Source organism: Rhagoletis zephyria, unplaced genomic scaffold (assembly GCF_001687245.7).
Source record: "Rhagoletis zephyria isolate East Lansing unplaced genomic scaffold, Rhagoletis_zephyria_1.1 Rzeph_scaffold_02818, whole genome shotgun sequence".
Classification (NCBI taxonomy): Eukaryota; Metazoa; Arthropoda; class Insecta; order Diptera; family Tephritidae; genus Rhagoletis; species Rhagoletis zephyria.
In genome coordinates, this window is record NW_016159902.1 from 49,794 (window position 1) to 69,410 (window position 19,617).

A 19,617-nucleotide genomic window follows, 5' to 3' on the forward strand; every position below is an offset into this window, starting at 1 on the left:
CTATCTTTAATAAATGCTCTGCATGATAACAAAAAGCAGTTAATAAACAAAACAGGCGTTCTCCATGCAGAAATTCGTTCGATGCAGAGCAAATTTAACAACAAAGACGCCGACATATCAACACTAACATCGGAAATAAAAAATCTTCGTAGCGTTGTTGATACCTTTAATAAAGCGAATCCAACTCAACATATTGGTGTAAACAAAAGCAAATTTGCCGCTGGTACAGCTAGTCAGCCTATTGTGAGTACTTCTCTCTCATCTTCTACACTATACAGACGATGGAACGATGAGCTGTATGAGCTTTACAACGATATGGACATAGTGCAGCGAATTAAAATACAGCGGCTCCGCTGGCTTGGTCATGTCGTTCGAATGGACACCGACGCTCCAGCTCTGAAAGTATTCAACTCGGAACCCGCTGGTGGTAGCAGAGAAAGAGGGGGCCCCACTGCGATGGAAAGATCAGGTGGAGAAGGACTTGGCTTCCCTTGGTGTTTCCAATTGGCGTCAGTTGGCACAGAGGAGAAACGACTGGCGTGCTTTGCTGAACTCGGCCAAAAGCGCTTAGGCGGTTACAGCGCCAAAAAAGAAGAAGAAGAAGGTGATTTCAACCTCTGTAATATTGAGTGGGCGTATATGGATGCAAGTTTTGCCCTATTTCCTAAAGAAATTACTAGTTTTTCGGAGTCATATGTAGTGGACAGTCTGTTAAGCATTAATCTTACTCAGATAAATCGTTTTGTAAATAAACTTACTAAAATTTTAGATCTTGTCTTTATAAGTGAAAATATCAGTTTTCACTGCAAGAATGCTTCGACACCTTATCGGGCCCGGTCTATATCATGTTCCACTGATACTACAGCTGGAATTTTACCATTTTAAAGCTATTCGTGAAGTCAACCTCTTTACTAGTTTTTGTTATAATAATTGCAACTTTGAAGTAATCAATAGTGAAATTTCTCAGCTAGACTGGGACTCGATATTTGTCGGAGTCGAAGTTGGCGAATGTTTTAATACTTTTAAGCACATGGTAAATGAAATCTGTTTTAAGACTATACCGCAAACTAAAAAAAGCTGCTATAAGATACCGTGGTATACGAAAGAGTTAAAGAAAATCAAGAATTTGAGAAACAGGTTTTTTAAAAAATTTAAGCAGTCGAACTCCTTACATCATAAAGATAGATACAAGGCGAATTAATATAAGGTGGTGTTATTTCATCAGCTGTGAGTAGCGTTTGATTGTAAAAACTTTGAATTTCGTTCGTGAGTGAGTGAAAACGTGAGAGTGTTTGCATTTTCTGTCGCCATTTTTCATTCGGGGAAGAATAGCTGGAATTTGACAATGGCCCTCTAAAAGCAAAAACAAAATACAAGTAATTGTTGTATTTGTTCAATCGATACCACCTTATATGTATTCGCCTTGGATAGATATTTAAATTACTCGAGTGAATTTAAATCTCTAAGGGCCGGTTGTTCAATGTCTNGTGAGTGAGTGAAAACGTGAGAGTGTTTGCATTTTCTGTCGCCCTTTTTCATTCGGGGAAGAATAGCTGGAATTTGACAATGGCCCTCTAAAAGCAAAAACAAAATACAAGTAATTGTTGTATTTGTTCAATCGATACCACCTTATATGTATTCGCCTTGGATAGATATTTAAATTACTCGAGTGAATTTAAATCTCTAAGGGCCGGTTGTTCAATGTCTGATTTGCACAAATCAGAGGTAGAAGCTCCGGTTAAATACAACGACTGCTTTATCGATCACATGTTATAAGCATGGTGTCAAAAACGTCGATAATGATGTTTAACCGGCAAGTAGTGACATTAAATCGAACCCGAAGGCTTTTTGGCGTTATGTCAAGTCAAAGAGATCGTGTTCCAGTATTCCCTCGAATGTTTTCCTTAATGGTGCTCATGTTAATTCCTCCTTAGAGGCGGCAAATTCTTTGCTGATTTTTTTAGTTCTAATTACGAGAATGACTCGTATCCTGATAATGATAATTCCTCACTTATTAACTCCCCGATTAATTTGATGATGTAATAGAGGGTATGCTGCATATTAAATCATCATCGCAAACTGATGTTGATGGATTTTCCTCCTGCCTTTTTAAGAAATGTCTAGCCTTTGCGTACCCACTTCTTTTAATCTTCAATAAATCTCTTGTATGTGGTAAATTCATTGATGCTTGGAAAGTGACATCCATAAATAGCACCTATTTTTAAATGTGGTAACAAAAATTACATTACCAACTATAAGCCAATTTATAAGTTGTCAACAGTTTCAAAATTGTTTGAATTCGTGATAAAAGAAAAATTATATTTCGCAACCAAGAGGCCAATTTGAGTCAACCAGCATGGTTTTATCTCGGGCAGGTCCACTGTCACAAATCTCGCTGTTTTTCCGATTTCTATCTGTCTGCTTTCAATAAACGTACTCAAGTTGATACCATCTATACTGACTTTTCAAAAGCTTTTGATAAAGTTAGTCATTCTCTTTTAATTGCTAAATTAGCCAGTCTCGGTTTTCATTCTGTTTTTCTCTCTTGGGTAAAATCCTACCTTTGGGCGCGTAAGTGTGTAGTTTTAGTTGATAACGTTTCCTGTAGGTCGTTTATCGCCTCCTCTGGAGTGCCCCTGGGAAGCATATTAGGCCCCCTGCTCTTTGTTTTATTTATTGATGACATTTGCAACTGCTTTACGCACTCTAAATTTCTTTTGTATGCGGATGACTTAAACATTTTCGCTACTGTAACAAGCCAGTTAGATGCAGATTTGCTGCAATCTGATATTAATAATGTTTCTGAATGGTGTAATAAAAACCATCTTAATTTAAACATAAATAAGTGCTTTCATATCTCTTACTCTAAGTACCGTTCTCTTATTTCTACCTCTTATCACATAGGTAATTACCGTTTAAAGACCCTAGAGGAAGTCTCTGATCTGGGTGTGGTTTTTGATTTAAAATTTCTGTTTCAAAGCCACATAAGCTACACTATAGCAAAATCTTATTCTATGCTTGCTCTCATTCGCCGGTTTAGTTCTGATTTCTCAGATCCGTATACCCTGAAATTACTATATAATTCTCTCGACGAACGAAACTTGAATATGCTGTTTTCATCTGGAGACCGTACCATGATTGCCATATCAAAAAACTTAAGAGAGTTCAGAAAAACTTTGTACGCTTTGCTCTCCACTCTCTAAATTTTACGGATCCGATTCCCCCGTGTAGTTCTAGACGTCTTCTCATAAACTAGCGATGGGCATAATGTGCACATACGGGCAAAATGCCCAAACGTGCAAACCGCGGGCAAATGTGCAAACCGTTGGGTGGTTGAGGTGAGGTATGTGTGATCGGAATGAGAGAAAAAGTATATGTAAGTACTCACGAATGTGAGAAGCCATGGCTGCCAACTTTCCTAAAATCACCAAACTTTGGGACAAATCCAAACATCAACAAATTTTTTTCATTAAAATTTAATATGCATCTATACTACATTAGTGATCGGTCCAAGATATAAGTATTCTTGTATTTATCAAAAACCATAATAAATAGTAACGCACTAATAACGATTTTAAACTTTTATAGAACCAATTGAATTTTCACTTTAATTCAGTTAAGATATATATTTTATTTGAAACAATGCATTTATACACATATGTATGTACATATTTATCCAGAATAAAATGTACTAAATAAGCACTGAACATGGCAGGAAAGGTATTCTAATAGTATTATATAGTTGTCGAATATTTTTAGGTACCTTCGGCTCAGCTAACTGCATGTATGCATATCTATATATTTTTGATGATTTGAAGATTTTAATTCGACATTCTTATGACCAATTTTTATACTTTATTTAATGCCGCAAAATCCCAACACTGGCTATAAAACCATATAAGGAAGTTCCAATTTTGTTTTTGTTAAAAAACTGATGGTTTTTTATAAACATATGATCTCTAATTTTATCAAATTAAGTTTAATTGCTAAATTATAAAAGAAACTTTTTTTTCATAAGAGTTTACAGAATTTAAATGATTTAGCAGGATTCTAGCAATTTTTGTTTATTAATCTGGCGGGACGGCAGAAACAAAAATGGCAACACTGGTCGTGAGTACCGACTTCCTTGCGCGCATATTAGCTGTTTTGTAATTCACTTTTGCATTGTCAGCGTTCAGTTGGTCGCAAATTTTCAAAGGGAGGGGTTGTTCTTGCGCAGATAATTTTTCCTTAGAGATTTGCTTGAAAAAAAGGACAATCATGCGCAAAAAAACCTTTTTATATGACGGTTTTCTACCGACTGAGCCTAGTAGCGGCGCTCGGCTCTCTTATTTACGAACACATGCGCAAGCAAGATCGTTAACACGTTATTGTTCGTCAGTATGAATTAGCACATACTATTTTTTACATATGTATAATCAATTTAAACTTTATTGATTTATTAATAAAAAAAATTAAATTGGTCTGCATTTCATGATATTGAATTATTTTTAATAAATATACTACAAATATAGTTAGAAAGTGTTCCTCTATAAACAAAGAGGTGAATATAATAGCCTTTGGAAATATACATTGCATAAAATGGGTTAATACACGTACACGGCTATTGCTTACCTTTTCGGTTTTAAATTTTTACCCCGCATCTAGCACCTGCTTGCCTGCGCTGCTGCTCGCGAGCTGTTCTGCCGCCCATCCCTATCATAAACCTTAAATCGTTAAATGTTAGGCGAATTATTCTCTCGCTCACATTTATATTTGATATAATAAGCGGTGCGATTGATTCTCCTTATCTACTTGAGCGTATTCACTTCAATATTCCCGTTAGCAGCCTTCGAAATCAGGATATCTTTTTTCTGGAACGAGTAAGAACTAACTCTCCCTATCTAAGGGCTATGAAAGAATTTAACTTGCTCTCAAACTCTTGTACGATTGACTTTTCGTTGACGAAATCTAACTTTAAGTTATTATTAAATGAAATGTTTATGTAGTTATTTATATGTATCTAATAGTCTGTATGAAATCTTGCATTTTTAGATTATACTAAATAAATAAATATGTCTGCATTCCAAATTTCAGGCTCATGTGACTTATGGTTCCGAAGTTATGGCTGATTAAAAATTTCACATCTATGGGAGTGCAACGCCCCCTGGTTGGATCCCAATTTTTTTCACCCTATTATAGGCCCAGGTGTCATGGCAATACTCTGTCAAAATTTTTTTCGATTCTTTCAGTCCGTTTAGGCTGCAACCTGGCACATACATACATACATACTTCCACAAATATATAGTAGATATATATATTTTTTTTGTTATGTATGTTACCGCGTAACTTTGGACCACGTCAACGGATTTCGATAATTCTTTTTGCATCTGAAAGGTAGTGTCCAGAGGTGGTCCCATACTAAACTGGTTTAGATCCGATCAGTGGATCATGAAATATATATATATGTAGGATTGAAGATAGGGTAACTCTGACTAACGAAAAGATAAAATAATATCATGCAACCCTGACCATTCCTAATAATTACAACCCTACACAACGGACAATAAAGAACAGACAACTTAACGAAAGGGTTGAGAGGATTCAACGGACGAAAAAGACGAACATTCGCCTTCAAGCGTGCGCGAGACTCGGACGGACCACAATTTAAGTGCGATATGGGCATCAACCCACATAATTTTATAAATCGCCAAGAACTAATTTCAGTCAATTGCATACGCATATTATATGTAACTTTACAATATAAGTGACTTTGTTAATTTATGTAAGTGCGCGGAAATAAATGTACATTTGAACAGTGCAAACTTTTTTGTCGTAATTTCAACGCTTGAACTCAATTGGATCAAGCGGGTCATCCTACAGANCAAGCGTGCGCGAGACTCGGACGGACCACAATTTAAGTGCGATATGGGCACCAACCCACATAATTTTATAAATCGCCAAGAACTAATTTCAGTCAATTGCATACGCATATTATATGAAACTTTACAATATAAGTGACTTTGTTAATTTATGTAAGTGTGCGTNTAAATCGCCAAGAACTAATTTCAGTCAATTGCATACGCATATTATATGTAACTTTACAATATAAGTGACTTTGTTAATTTATGTAAGTGCGCGGAAATAAATGTACATTTGAACAGTGCAAACTTTTTTGTCGTAATTTCAACGCTTGAACTCAATTGGATCAAGCGGGTCATCCTACAGAAAGTGGTGTCGTGAAGCGGGACGAATCCCAAAACTAAGGAAGAATACACGTATGCAAACGCGAGGACTTGTAACCAAATAAATATCTACGTGCGCACATATATAAAATTTGCATNAACGGCCAATACGAGTTCCGATACGTGCCCTTCGGGATTTCGAACTCACCAGCCGTATTCTCTAGATTTGTTTCTGCAGTATTGAAAGACTTAATACACGCCGGAACGGTGGTAGCTTATATGGATGACCTGACGATTCCCTCCAAGGATGAAGTCGAAGGCATTCAAAAGTTGGGACAAGTGTTGAAAACAGCAGCGGCGAGTGGTCTACGTATCAATTGGAGTAAGTGTCAGTTCCTGAGGAGAAAAGTGGAGTTCCTGGGGTACATCATTGAAGATGGTTCAATAAAACCATCAGAGGCCAAAACCAGCGCCATCAGGGATTTTCCTTTACCGCGTGATCGGAAGGAAATGCAACGATTCTTGGGACTAACATCATACTTTCGGAGGTTTGTAGAAAACTATGCCATCATCGCCAAACCATTGTCGGACTTGCTAAGGAAAGACGTCCGTTTCGAGTTACGGGATGAGCAGTTGGCGGCGTTCCAACAATTGAAATCATCCTTGGTAAATGCGCCAGTTTTAAGGCTATATGACCCCAAAGCCTCGACAGAAGTACACACGGACGCTTCCATGTACGGCTATGGTGCAGTAATGCTACAAAAAGATGCTGACGACCAAGAGTTCCACCCGGTCCAGTATATGAGCCGCAAAACAAAGCCGCCAGGAGAAAAATATCATTCGTATGAGTTAGAGGTTTTGGCGATCGTGGAGGCATTGAAAAAGTGGCGAGTGTATTTGCTGGGTGTGAAATTCAAGATCGTTACCGACTGCAATGCATTTGCAATGACGATGAAGAAGCGAGACGTTCCTTTGCGGGTGACCCGCTGGGCGATGTTCCTGCAAGATTTCACTTATGAAATCGAGCATCGGAGTGGAACAAAGATGCGACATGTAGACGCCTTGAGCCGAGTATCGTGCCTGCTGTTAGAAGACTCTTTGAGTCATCGCCTGAAACAAGCTCAACTTCATGATGACTGGATACGGGCAGTTCGGAAGGTACTGGAGAAAGATGAGTACGAAGACTATTACGTTAAGCACGGCGTCTTGTATAAGGATTCGACCAAGGAATTGATTCCAGTACCGTCACTTATGGAGAGCGAGGTCATCACGATGGCGCACAAGCAAGAGCACTTCTCCGTTAAGAGAACCCAAGAGGCGGTGGAAAAATCATTTTATATTCCTCAATTGAGCATGAAGGTGGCCAGAGTGGTACGAAGTTGTGTGGAGTGTTTGATCACGGACGCCAAATCTGGGAAGAAGGAAGGTTATCTCAACACCATCAGTAAAGAAGATAAACCGTTGGCAACCTTTCACATCGATCACGTCGGGCCGATGGAGGCAACCAAGAAAGCTTATAATCACATACTGGTAGTAGTAGATGCTTTCTCAAAGTTCGTTTGGCTGTATCCTACGCGAAACACGGGGGCGGAAGCAGTGGTTGACCGGTTGCAGAAACAAGCGTCAGTATTTGGGAATCCGGCGCGCATAATCACCGACCGCGGCGCAGATTTCACCTCAAATCTCTTCAAAAGCTAATGTGAAAACGAGAAGATTCAGCATTTGCTTATAGCGACGGGTGTCCCACGTGGAAATGGCCAAGTGGAACGTATGCACCGGACAATCGTGCCCATGATATCCAAGATGTGTCATGAAAACCCCAAGAGCTGGTATAAGCACGTGGATCGGGTACAGCAGATTATAAATAGCACACCGCCGAGAAGCACTAAGCAATCCCCATTTAAAATACTAACAGGATTAGAAATGCGTGTCCAGTGGTCGCCCGAGTTGCAAAACTTACTCGAAGATGAGGCTGTCGACGAACTTGACGCAGAGAGGAAAAGTATACGCCAACAAGCCCAAGATAATATCGCCGAAATCCAACAGGAGAACCGTCGGACATACAATGCCCGGCGCAGGGCAGAAGTCAACTACAATCTCAACGAACTGGTGGCCATACAACGGACGCAGTACGGAGCAGGCTTGAAGCTGAGACCGAAATTCTTCGGGCCATACAAGATCACTAAGAAACTGGCACATGGTCGGTACGAAGTGGTGAAAGTTGGCGACCACGAAGGACCCGGACGTACTGCCACGGTGGCCGAATACATGAAGAAGTGGAACCCATCATTCGAGGCCGAATGACCGTACAGGATGGCCGAGTTGTAGGATTGAAGATAGGGTAACTCTGACTAACGAAAAGATAAAATAATATCATGCAACCCTGACCATTCCTAGTAATTACAACCCTACACAACGGACAATAAAGAACAGACAACTTAACGAAAGGGTTGAGAGGATTCAACGGACGAAAAAAACGAACATTCGCCATCAAGCGTGCGCGAGACTCGGACGGACCACAATTTAAGTGCGATATGGGCATCAACCCACATAATTTTATAAATCGCCAAGAACTAATTTCAGTCAATTGCATACGCATATTATATGTAACTTTACAATATAAGTGACTTTGTTAATTTATGTAAGTGCGCGGAAATAAATGTACATTTGAACAGTGCAAACTTTTTTGTCGTAATTTCAACGCTTGAACTCAATTGGATCAAGCGGGTCATCCTACATATATATATATATATATAGTTATATCCCGACCTAATAAAAGGAAGTAAAAAGTTCATCTGTTAATAGCTAAGTTAGCTTTAGGACAACCTTGACCATCTTATACATATATAAAAACTCACTACTGAAAATCGGGAGAACGGTGCAAATATTATCATTTTGTAGACAGGTGGCAACTCTGTTCAAAAAATCAATCCTTATTGTACGTCTTCAGGCCCAGCCCTTTCATTTGGCACCTTATTCTTTTAAGTCAAACGAACCGTGCATATTTTATAATTTTTAAAATGGTGGCAATCTTCAAAAAAATAAACCTTACCGCACATCTTGAGGCCAAGCTCTTTCATTTGCCACCTCATTTTTGAAAATCAGAAGAACGGTGTAAATAACATAATTTTAAACGCAGGTGGCAACCCTATTTAAAAAATATATCCTTACTGCACATCTAGAGGCCAAGCCCTTTCATTTGACACTTCATTTTTGAAAATCGGGAGAACGGTGTAAATATCATAATTTTAAACGCAAGTGGCAACCCTATTAAAAAAATATATACTTACTGCACAAGCCCTTTCATTTGGACACCTTATGCAATTAACAAAATCGCCTTCGCATAGAATAGTATCTTTAGCCTCACCAACTTTCCGCGAATGTTTGCCGCAGCATTTACATTCACTTATAAACGAGAACGACACCAGTGAACGTTCGCGAAGGCATTGATGGTACTTATAGCTACACATCTGAACGCACGCTGTTTGAGATACCTAAAATTCGCGAACGCGAACGATCTGGACTTGTTTTGTGCTTCTCTCTCACTTCTGTCAGGAAAATGGATATCGAAGTTTCGATTGAAGTCAATTTCCTTGACCTGATGGTCACAGCGGCTGTATGCCACCCCCACTCTCCCGAGGATTGTGGCGTGACTTTTGCAAGTTGTTCGCAGCCTGTTAGGCGCTCTGACTCGTAGAGCGCTTTTAGCTGCGATACTTTTAACATATAGGTCTATAGGTGGAATATCCAGCAGATTCTCTAGAGATGCCTGGGGCGTTGAATAAATCGCCCCCGTTATGCATAAGCATGCTTGTCGTTGCACCTTTTGCAAGTTGAGTAGATGGTGGTAGATTTGGTGTCAACCGCCTGCCACCATACCAGCCCGCCATAGGTGAGGATAGGCCTAACTACCGCCGTATAAATCCAATGTATTATCTGCGGTCGCAGACCCCAGTCTTTTCCGATAGTGGCTTTGCAGGAGTAGAGCGCGTTGGGCGCCTTCTTTCTCCGCTTTTCGGTGTTCCTTTTCCAGGAAAGCTTAGATTCGAGAATAACCCCCAAAAACTTTGCTTCTTTTGACAATTTGAGATTTGCTCCATTGAGGGACGGAGGTCGGAAATTGTCTATTTTATATCGCTTGGTGAAGAGAACAAGTTCGGTTTTANCCCCCCCTTGAGGTGTGCCCCGTGTGGCTGTTCTCCTTACTTCTGATGTTCCCAAGGAGCCATTGATGTTTCTGGTGCTCAACAAATTGTCGATCCAGAGAGTGATCAATGGGTCCAGTCCTACAGCCACCATGGAGCTGTGTATGGATGCCAAATTAACATTGTTAAAGGCGCACTCCACGTCCAGGAAGGCTGCCAGCGCATATTCCTTGTGATTCAGTGCTTGTTCTATGCTCCCAACAACCTCGTGCAGGGCTGTTTCAACCGACCTACCTTTACGGTAGGCATGCTGAGCCTCGCTGAAGTTCCCAGGAGTAAGGCGTTGCGTGATCTGCAGACTCAGAAGCCTCTCCATTATTTTGAGAAGAAATGATGAGAGACTGATGGGCCTAAAATATTTTGCAGTGCTGTGGCCCGCTTTTTCTGCTTTGGGAATGAAGACCACTCTTACCTCCCTCCATGACTTTGGGATATAGCCTAGGAGGAGACTCGCCCTATAGATTGTCGTTAGCCAGGGGGTTACCGTGGCGCTTGTTCGTTGTAGCATGGCTGGAAAGATCCCATCCGGTCCCGGAGATTTGTAGGGTTGGAAGGATCTGATAGCCCAAGCTACTTTGTCTGTAGTGATAATTTCGTCCACTGGACTGCCTTGCCTGTGGGTACTGGGGTGTTCTATCACAGGAGTTCCTGTGTCACCTGCGTCACCGCAGCCAGGGAAGTGGACGTCCATAAGGTGTTCCAGTGTTTCAAGGCTGCTTTCGGTGTGCCCTCCTCCTGACTTTTTAAGAAAACCGGGAGGAGCCGGGATTTTCGAGAAGCACCTTCTTAGTCGCGCGGCATCAGTAGTCGTTTCAAACGGCTAAAATGTTTCAACTTAAATTTACATGTTTTATTTAAAGAAATCGCAAGTGTAAAGTAAAATCATTATTTTTTTTAGTTAATAAAGGTTATACGTAGTAAAGCTTTACACCACTCGTTAAGTAAATCATAAAAACAGAGACTGGTAAACTGATTACAAATTATTTTTGTCCAACATTATTTCGAAAAAAGAAAACGCCATTAATTTATATCGACCAAGCCGGTCGCTTTTTAAGTTTTTAGCAATTCTAACAATATGTGAAACTCCTGTTTTTAATGTCCTACTCACTCTCTTAAATGCCTGTCTCAGAGCAATAATCAGTGCACGGACTTTACCACTTTATTGGTAGATCTACCAACTTTTTAGCTCTATTGTATTTTCTACCATTTTTACCAACAAAGGTTAAAAATCTACCAATGTTTTCCGGAAAAAAGCATGCAGATTTAAATAAGCACAGTCTGTACATATTTTGTCATCGAACAGACCTAAAATAAAAGCTCTTACCCAATACATTTCGTGTAAAATCCTGTAAAAATGTCAAACAATAAAATTACTCTCTGAAGTGAGAGTAAAAAGTGAATAAGTAACAACCAAAAAGTACGGGAACAAAAAGCATTTTTCTTGTAAAAACGTCAAAGAGCTGATCGCTTGAAACTTTTCATTATCTACACAACTCTCCAAAAATCGCTCTCATTTACAGGATTTTTGAGTACGGAAAAATTTTTCCTGTAACTTCCAGCAAGTTCGTGTAAAAACCTGTAAGTACATGGAGTGCTGGATCAGAGCTAAATATGAAAAATAAACTCTGACCATAACCAATTTAAAAGTAAAATCGAATCTCTATTAGCTCTTTATGGAAATATTTTTCGTTTGTAATACGTTTTTCGTGAGAGACTGTCGAAAGAATGGTGTGCGAACTTCATCCATTTCAAAACTAATTTTAATCAAACAATTTTGAAGTGCAGACTAATAGCCCTGATAGACATATGGTTTATATACTATACTAGCATTCTATACTACATGTCTGTCGTTGTAAACCACAATTATACCATCGTACCAAGTGGTTTGAAGCTGGTTCCTATACTACGAAAATGAACGTGGTATAAAGCGATTATACCATGAAACACAGCCAGAGAGTAAAAAAAAGTTTACCAAACATGTGTGGTAAAAACAAACATAGACAGTGAGCTGATAGCATGTGTGTATGCCATTTTGCTCGCGCTGGTCCAACAGTCGCAATGGACGAGTGATCAGAGCGCTAGAGTGTCACTTGAGAGGTCCGAGATGGAGTCCTTGCGTAGGTGATTTTTTTTCTTTATTATAAATTTTTTTTTTTTTGTGTTTTTTATTTTTTTTTTTTTTTAATAAAAGTCAGCAGCGAATGCGCTAGAAATGTTGGTGGAATATTTTATTTTCATCAATAAAGAATAATAATAATAATAATAATAATAATAACAATAATAATAATAATAATTTTAAACAAAATTTTTTTCATTGAATTTGTATGATACTAAAGCACTTATTTAGGTTTATTTTTTAATGAAATTGTTCTTAAACAAATATTTCCTCCCTTCATTTTCGCGTTCTTTAAAATAAAATACAAAGGAATTATCTTTTCCTTCATATTTTTTTTGAAATATTTACCTTGGTATTCAGTAAGCTGTCTCACGTTTAAGTCTCAAAAAGAAAGATATGGAGGAAAAGAGAATTGCTTCCTATTTTATTTAAAATAACACGTAAATGAAGCGAGGAAATATTTGTTTAACAACAATTTCATTATGAAATAAACCTCGGACTTTAAATCAAAAAAAGTCAATGAATAAAAATGTTTTTTTTTAACATTAAAATCTTCAGATTATTTAAAAAGGAATTAAAAAAAATATATCATTAAAAAAAAACTCTTCCCGGGGACTCGAACTCGGATCTCTCTAGTGGCACTCTAGCGGTCTGTTCACTCGGCCATTGCGACTGTAAGAGCAGCGCGAGCAAAATGGCATACATACATGCTATCAGTTGTGATAAAGAAACAAAACATCGGTATACGTACTAGATGTGTGTCTCATCGAAATAGTATCAAAATCCATAGTATGCATACCATGGTGTACAAACCACATGTCTGTCAGGGCTATAATTGTTTGTTTTAATGCAATACAGGGCCAGCATGAATGCATCCGTGATCAAATCAAATTTGAATTTAAATTTAGTTTTGAGACTACGGATCACAGATGCCATGATTTGGGCGCAGTTTTATGTACATACGTATGTATACGTTTTTTGTTGAATGGTTTATTGGCGTGAAATACATATTTTGTTTTTCATAATAATATAATATTTATTCCAAGGCTGTCACATAAGGTGACAGCAGAAGTTCAAAAATAAAAATACCACTAACAAATTCTCCGCGTAATGACATTAAGAATTACAATAAATACATACCTTTGGCCAAGGCGAATTTATAAAAGGTGGCAGTGGCATAGCCAGGATTTGGCGAAGGGGGGATTAAAAAAATTTGCATCGATAACTTAAAGTTGTTGTTGAAGCTGCAACCTCTTAGTTAACTTTATTTTCTGTTATTTCGTAATCGTCTGGCAATCCTGTTCACCCTCTTGTCATTCATTTCTGTTTTGTGGTTACATTTGATTGTTTCGTTGAAAAATCATTGTACGGTACTTTAAGTTCCTTAAATTTACTATAAGAGGCGAGGAAACTCTTTTTAACTTTCTTCTTGTGCACAGATAAGCGGATGAATAACAAATTGTATTGGTAAATCGTGACTTTGCGTGTTTAATTAGTAACATTTTGGTGCCTCCTGTGAGGACAAATAAATTTGTTTTTTGTGTTTTTGAGGCATGGCGGAACTTAACTTGCGCGCATCTGCTGTGAAAGCAATAAAACGCATACATGCCCGTGTAAGAGATGGTGGCGATGATGGTCGGGATGTATTCCAACTTCAACAAGAGCCGAAGTCGATGGAGACACATTTTGGGCGATTCGTTGATAACCATAACCATCTTGTTGGAGAAGCTGCACCCTCAGAAATGGTTACGCATGATTCGCTATGGGAAAGTGTGGAGGAGCTTTATGGTGAGGCATGTAGCACACTCAACCGCCTTATTGCGACGTCAGTGGAAGATTCCAACGCCAGTGAAGGTGCGAGCAACTTTGGATGGTTGTTCGGTAGATCTTAAACTTGACCCGTTGGCTATTCCCCCATTTGACGGGGATATGTACAAGTGGTTGGCGTTCAAGGATGCGTTTGAAACGCTCGTCCATAACTCTGCGTACCCGGAAGCATTCAAGTTGGGTAAACTTCGCCAAGCAGTTAACGCCTCCAAAGTGCCATTAATTGGAGGGATATACTCGGGTGGCTATCAGGAAGTATGGAAGGCTCTTAAAGAGCGTTACGACAATAAAAAGCACTTTTTTACACAGTGCAAGAGTCGTTGCGAGCATTGCGGGTTATGGAGGTCCCTGTATGTCAATGGGATGCATTTGCTGTGCCTATTGTTGTGTCCAAGCTTCCGGCTGTAACCAAGCACAACTGGTGTATGAAGTGTACCACAACCGATATTCCACTGCTGGATGATTTGCTGAGGTTTTTGGAAAGGCGTGCTCATAGTATATCGCCTGAACCATCGGCCATTCTAGTGGCCTCTCGTCAGCAACGATCGGTGAAGGCGCGTGTGGCTAGCGCTGAGCGGGCACAGTGTGCGCATTGTGGTGCTCCGCATCGAATTTCTAAGTGTTCAGCGCTGTCAGCCATGAACATTGAACAACGTGAACGGCGGGAAGTTGTCGGAATTGTGGCCGTAAACACAATACTATCTTATGCCGCGAGAGGTTCGTCAACATAGCTGCGCCTGAATCTACGTCCACGACACCCGTATCGAAAATTGCACCTGGTAAGGCGCCAACAACTTCAGCTGCATGACCAGCAGCACCTGCGAGAGCCCACGCGGACAGATATCAGCCGATAACCCTCCTAGCAACAGCGCGTGCATATGTCTTTGGGGAAGCATCGGTTTAGCGTGTGGTTCGTATCCTATGCGATCCTGGATCGCAGGTTACCTTCGTGACGGATCGCCTAGCAAACTCCTTGCAGTTATACCGACGGAAATGTGACCTGCTGGTAGAAGAGGTAGGGGCTGCCGTCAATACACAAGTGAAGGGCAGCGTTACACTCACTTTGAGGTCAACGAAAACTGGGGTTGAGATGCAAATTGAGGCCAGGGTTTTACCGTCCGTTACTTCTCATACTCCGGCGGTGAATATTGACGTGAACCAGTGGCCGTACTTGAGAGGGCTTCAGTTGGCGAACGATCGGTTTAGTACGCCTGGCATTATCGACGTTCTCATCGGCGCGGACGTGTGGGGCGAGTCTTAGAGCGTGAATTCATCGGTGGACGACCAGACGAACTTTTCGCCCAGCGTACCCGCTTTGGTTGAGTAGTGTTTGGTCCGGAAGTAGTGTCTTTTACTTCGAAAGTATCATCGCTCGCACTCAGCGCGTTACCGGGTGAGGACGACGTCCGTTTAGAAGAACTGCTCCACAGGTTTTGAGAGATGGATGAAATTGCGGCGGCCGACAATCAACACGTTGACGACTGTGCCCAGATCTTCGAAGCTACTCATAGCCACACTGCGGACGGCCGTTACATTGTGCACCTACCTCTACGACAAATGCACCAAAGCCTGGTGACTCGTATGCACCTGCTGCGCGCCAAATTGGTAGACTAGAGCGTCGCTTGGTAGAGAAAACTATGTGGCATTCATGCGGGAGTACGCAACTCTCGAACATATGGAGCTAGTCGAACCACCGTATCACCATAATTGCTACTATATTCCACATCATGCGGTCACCTCCAAATTCCGCGTGGTGTTCAATGCTTCGGCGCCGACCAGCTCGGGAGTCTCCCTAAACGATGTTCAACTGGTGGGCCCAGCGCTTCAGGACTCGCTTGGTAGCATACTTCTTCGCTTCCGACGTTTTCGAGTGGCGATAACGGCCGACATCGAGAAAATGTTCAGGCAAGTGTTGGTTGCGCCGGAGCATCGAGACTATCAGAGGATTATTTGGCGCGAGTCCCCGGCCGATGATATTCGCGTATATCGATTGAAGACCATTACATATGGCATGGCATGCAGTCCATATAACGCAGTGCGCACGTTGCAGCAATGCGCTTATGATAATTATGGTTCAGTTCCGGATAGGCGGCAGGCGGTCCTCGCTCGAGATGCGATTCTAACATTTTACGTAGATGATTTCCTCACTAGTTGTGAGAGCGCGTCCGATGCAGTGGAACTGGCTAGAAACGTAGATACTATTTTATCCGCGGGAAAATTTACGCTAAGAAAATGGAACTCCAACGATGGCCAGGGGACGAGCTATTTATCTAATGAAGCGTCTCTTTCTAGCTATACTTTCCATTCTGGTGTGGCTTCCGTATTAGGCTTAAGATGGGACGCAGTGACGGATCAGCTATTTTTCCAAGTCGACCTAAACCAATCCTCCGAGGCTCCCACGAAGAGACGAGTACTTAGCGAGGTGGCGCGTCTCTTTGATCCCGCTGGGTTATTATCACCTGTCGTTGTAACTGGGAAGGTTGTCCAGAGGATGTGGGCTGCGGGTTTATCTTGGAATTCGCCGTTACATGACGATCTTTGCAACGAATGGCTCAAGTACCGCTCCAAGCTAGAGGGGCTCAATAAGATCCGCATCAACCGTTGGATGGGCATGATTCAGCGTGTTCAGACAACGTTGCATGGCTATTGCGATGCCAGCTCACAAGCATATGCTGCCGTCATCTATACGAGAACTGTTGACGTAGGCGGTGTTGCGCACATCTCACTTCTTACAGCTCGCACGAAGGTGGCACCTCTGAAGGGCGCTACTATACCTCGCCTGGAACTGTCGGCAGCACTACTGTTGGCTGAAACTATTCAAAATGTGCGGGACTCGCTGGGATTAATAGATGCTCCATACTATTTGTGGTCGGACTCGGCGACCGTTTTGTGCTGGTTGAAGAAGCATCCAACAACACTTAAGCCGTTCATATCCAACCGGGTTCGCAGGATAAAGAAACTGACATCCCCAGACAGATGGTACTACGTTCGTTCAGCACAGAACCCTGCTGATTGTGCCAGCAGAGGCATTACACCCGAAGAACTCTTAGTTTACCCGCTTTGGTGGCATGGTCCTGGTGTGATAGGCAGCGCTCCCTCAAACCAGCCCGAGATCCCTCTTAGTCAGGCCGAGTCGGACGAGCTCCTTGCCGAAAGGCGAAGTATATGTCAGTCAATAGTACTCCTGCGCAGCCTATGAATACCCGTCGCTCAAATGGACACATTATGTTGTTGATCACCCGGTTTAGTTCAGTTCAACGCCTGCTGGGTACAGTGGCCATCATGCTGCGCTGGTTGAAGGGACGTCGACACTTTCGTCAACTTGTGGTCAGTGCCCAGGAACTAGATGACGCCCTATACACGCTAATCCGTCTAGAGCAAGGGGAACACTTTGCTGCTGACATTCAACAGTTGAAGTCCAGTTCAGGTTTGTTCTCCGGTACTAAAATACTCTCATTGAATCCATTTTTAGATAAGAACCACATCCTGCGAGACCATTTGTTTCGTCCGGGGTAGACTACTGTGGCCCTTTTACACTGCGGGTCGGCACGAAGCGCTCACGCAAGTTCATCAAGAAGTACCTAGCCATCTTCGTATGCATGGTCACCAAAGCCGTGCATATTGAAGTCGTGGACGATCTATCCGCACCAGCTTTCCTTGACGCCTTCACCCGTTTCGTCAGCCGCCGAGGTCCTTGCAGCGACCTATACAGTGATAATGGCACTGCCTTTGTTGGTGCTAACAGACTATTACGTGAAGACCTCGCCGTATGGCATAGTGAAAACAACCAGCGATTGTTAGCGGGATCGGGTACCAATTGGCACTTCATTACACCTAGTGCCCCGCATCAAGGTGGGCTGTGGGAGGCGGCCGTTAAGTCGGCAAAGCATCACTTGGTCCGCTGTGTGGGCTCGCAAATCATGTGGCATAGTCAATTTCAGACCTTGGATACCCGGATCGAAGCATGCCTGAATTCACGTCCAATTACGCCACTGTACGACGACCCGGAAGATAAATTCGCGCTGTCACCCGGTGATTTCCTGATTGGGGCTCCGCTGATAGCGGTCCCTGAGCCAGACCTCCAACATATTCACAACAACCGACTGAAACATTGGCAATAGGTACGGCAGGTTCAACAAGTGTTTTGGCAGCGGTGGAGTGAGGAGTACCTGACCACTCTGCAGAGGCGCCACAAATGGCAACGGCGCACCACTAACATCAAGGTCAACGATATCGTACTCGTCAAGATTGAGAACTTGCCTCCGACTCACTGGCGCATGGGTCGCGTCATGGGAGTACATCCGTGCGCTGACGGAGCGTTGCGCAATGTCACATTAAGAACTTCCGGCGAATGCATGACTCGAGCTGTTCAGAAGCTGTGCCTCCTACTGGAGCCTGAGGATTTCGAGTCAACCGACTCGACCGACGACAGGATGTTGAAGCTGCAACCTCTTAGTTAACTTTATTTTCTGTTATTTCGTAATCGCCTGGCAATCCTGTTCACTCTCTTGTCATTCATTTCTGTTTTGTGGCTACATTTGTTTGTTTCGTTGAAAAATCATTGTACGGTACTTTAAATTCCTTAAATTTACTATAAAAGGCGAGGAAACTCTTTTTAACTTCTTAACTGTGCACAGATAAGCGGGTGAATAATAAATTGTATTGATAAATCGTGACTTTCCGTGTTTAATTAGTAACAGTTGCGACACACAATGGCTAGAGGCTTCGCCTGTGGGCATTCTTTCATATATGTATATATGAGCCATTTTTACCGTTATATATTTTTTGTCTACTTGGTTATTCCATGGGAAATTCATGCTTTATTTAAATTTTAAAAATTAAATTTCTACACCATTTTAATTAATTAGTGTGTAGTCCAGTTTTGTTTTGTAGAAGTTTCGTTAGTATACACTTCAGTTTTTACACATTGAATATATCTGCATATTTATATATTTACGCGTATCTATTTACATTTATTTATGTATAAGTCTACAAAATCTTGTTACTTATAAATCTTCGCTGCTGAACACACATTTTTTCAATTACTTCTTGTGTTGTAATCCGCACATCATTATGTACCGCTAACATCGTTAAACCATTCAGCCGCTCCTTAATTGTATAAAAAGAAGGGACAAATAAGATAGCATATTCAACAATTGAGTGGTCCACTTGCAAAGTGCGCTATGTAATTTTTTTTTTAGATTTTTCGATTTTGGTGGGTTTCATGTCCACTAACAGAAGAGTGAAAATTTTTTCTATATTCTTAAAAAAATAGCATGAAATGTTAACTACTCTTGCAAAAGTC

The 19,617-nt window shown here is 41.3% G+C and overlaps 2 protein-coding genes across 2 annotated transcripts; both read left to right on the forward strand.

Moving 5' to 3' along the window:
• The first annotated feature begins 15,987 nt into the window (after window positions 1-15,987).
• On the forward strand, window positions 15,988-17,511 carry LOC108367793 (uncharacterized). Its single transcript, XM_017622490.1, has one exon. The coding sequence runs from the start codon at window positions 15,988-15,990 to the stop codon at window positions 17,509-17,511; it is 1,524 nt and encodes a 507-aa protein (XP_017477979.1).
• A 400-nt stretch (window positions 17,512-17,911) lies between these two features.
• LOC108367794 (uncharacterized) lies at window positions 17,912-18,433 on the forward strand. Its single transcript, XM_017622491.1, has one exon. The coding sequence runs from the start codon at window positions 17,912-17,914 to the stop codon at window positions 18,431-18,433; it is 522 nt and encodes a 173-aa protein (XP_017477980.1).
• The last annotated feature ends 1,184 nt before the right edge of the window (window positions 18,434-19,617 follow it).

Bases quoted from the DNA above. Each gene is read 5' to 3' on its own strand.
- LOC108367794 (XM_017622491.1), top strand. From the start codon at position 17,912: ATGGTCACCAAAGCCGTGCATATTGAAGTCGTGGACGATCTATCCGCA.
- LOC108367793 (XM_017622490.1), top strand. From the start codon at position 15,988: ATGGAGCTAGTCGAACCACCGTATCACCATAATTGCTACTATATTCCA.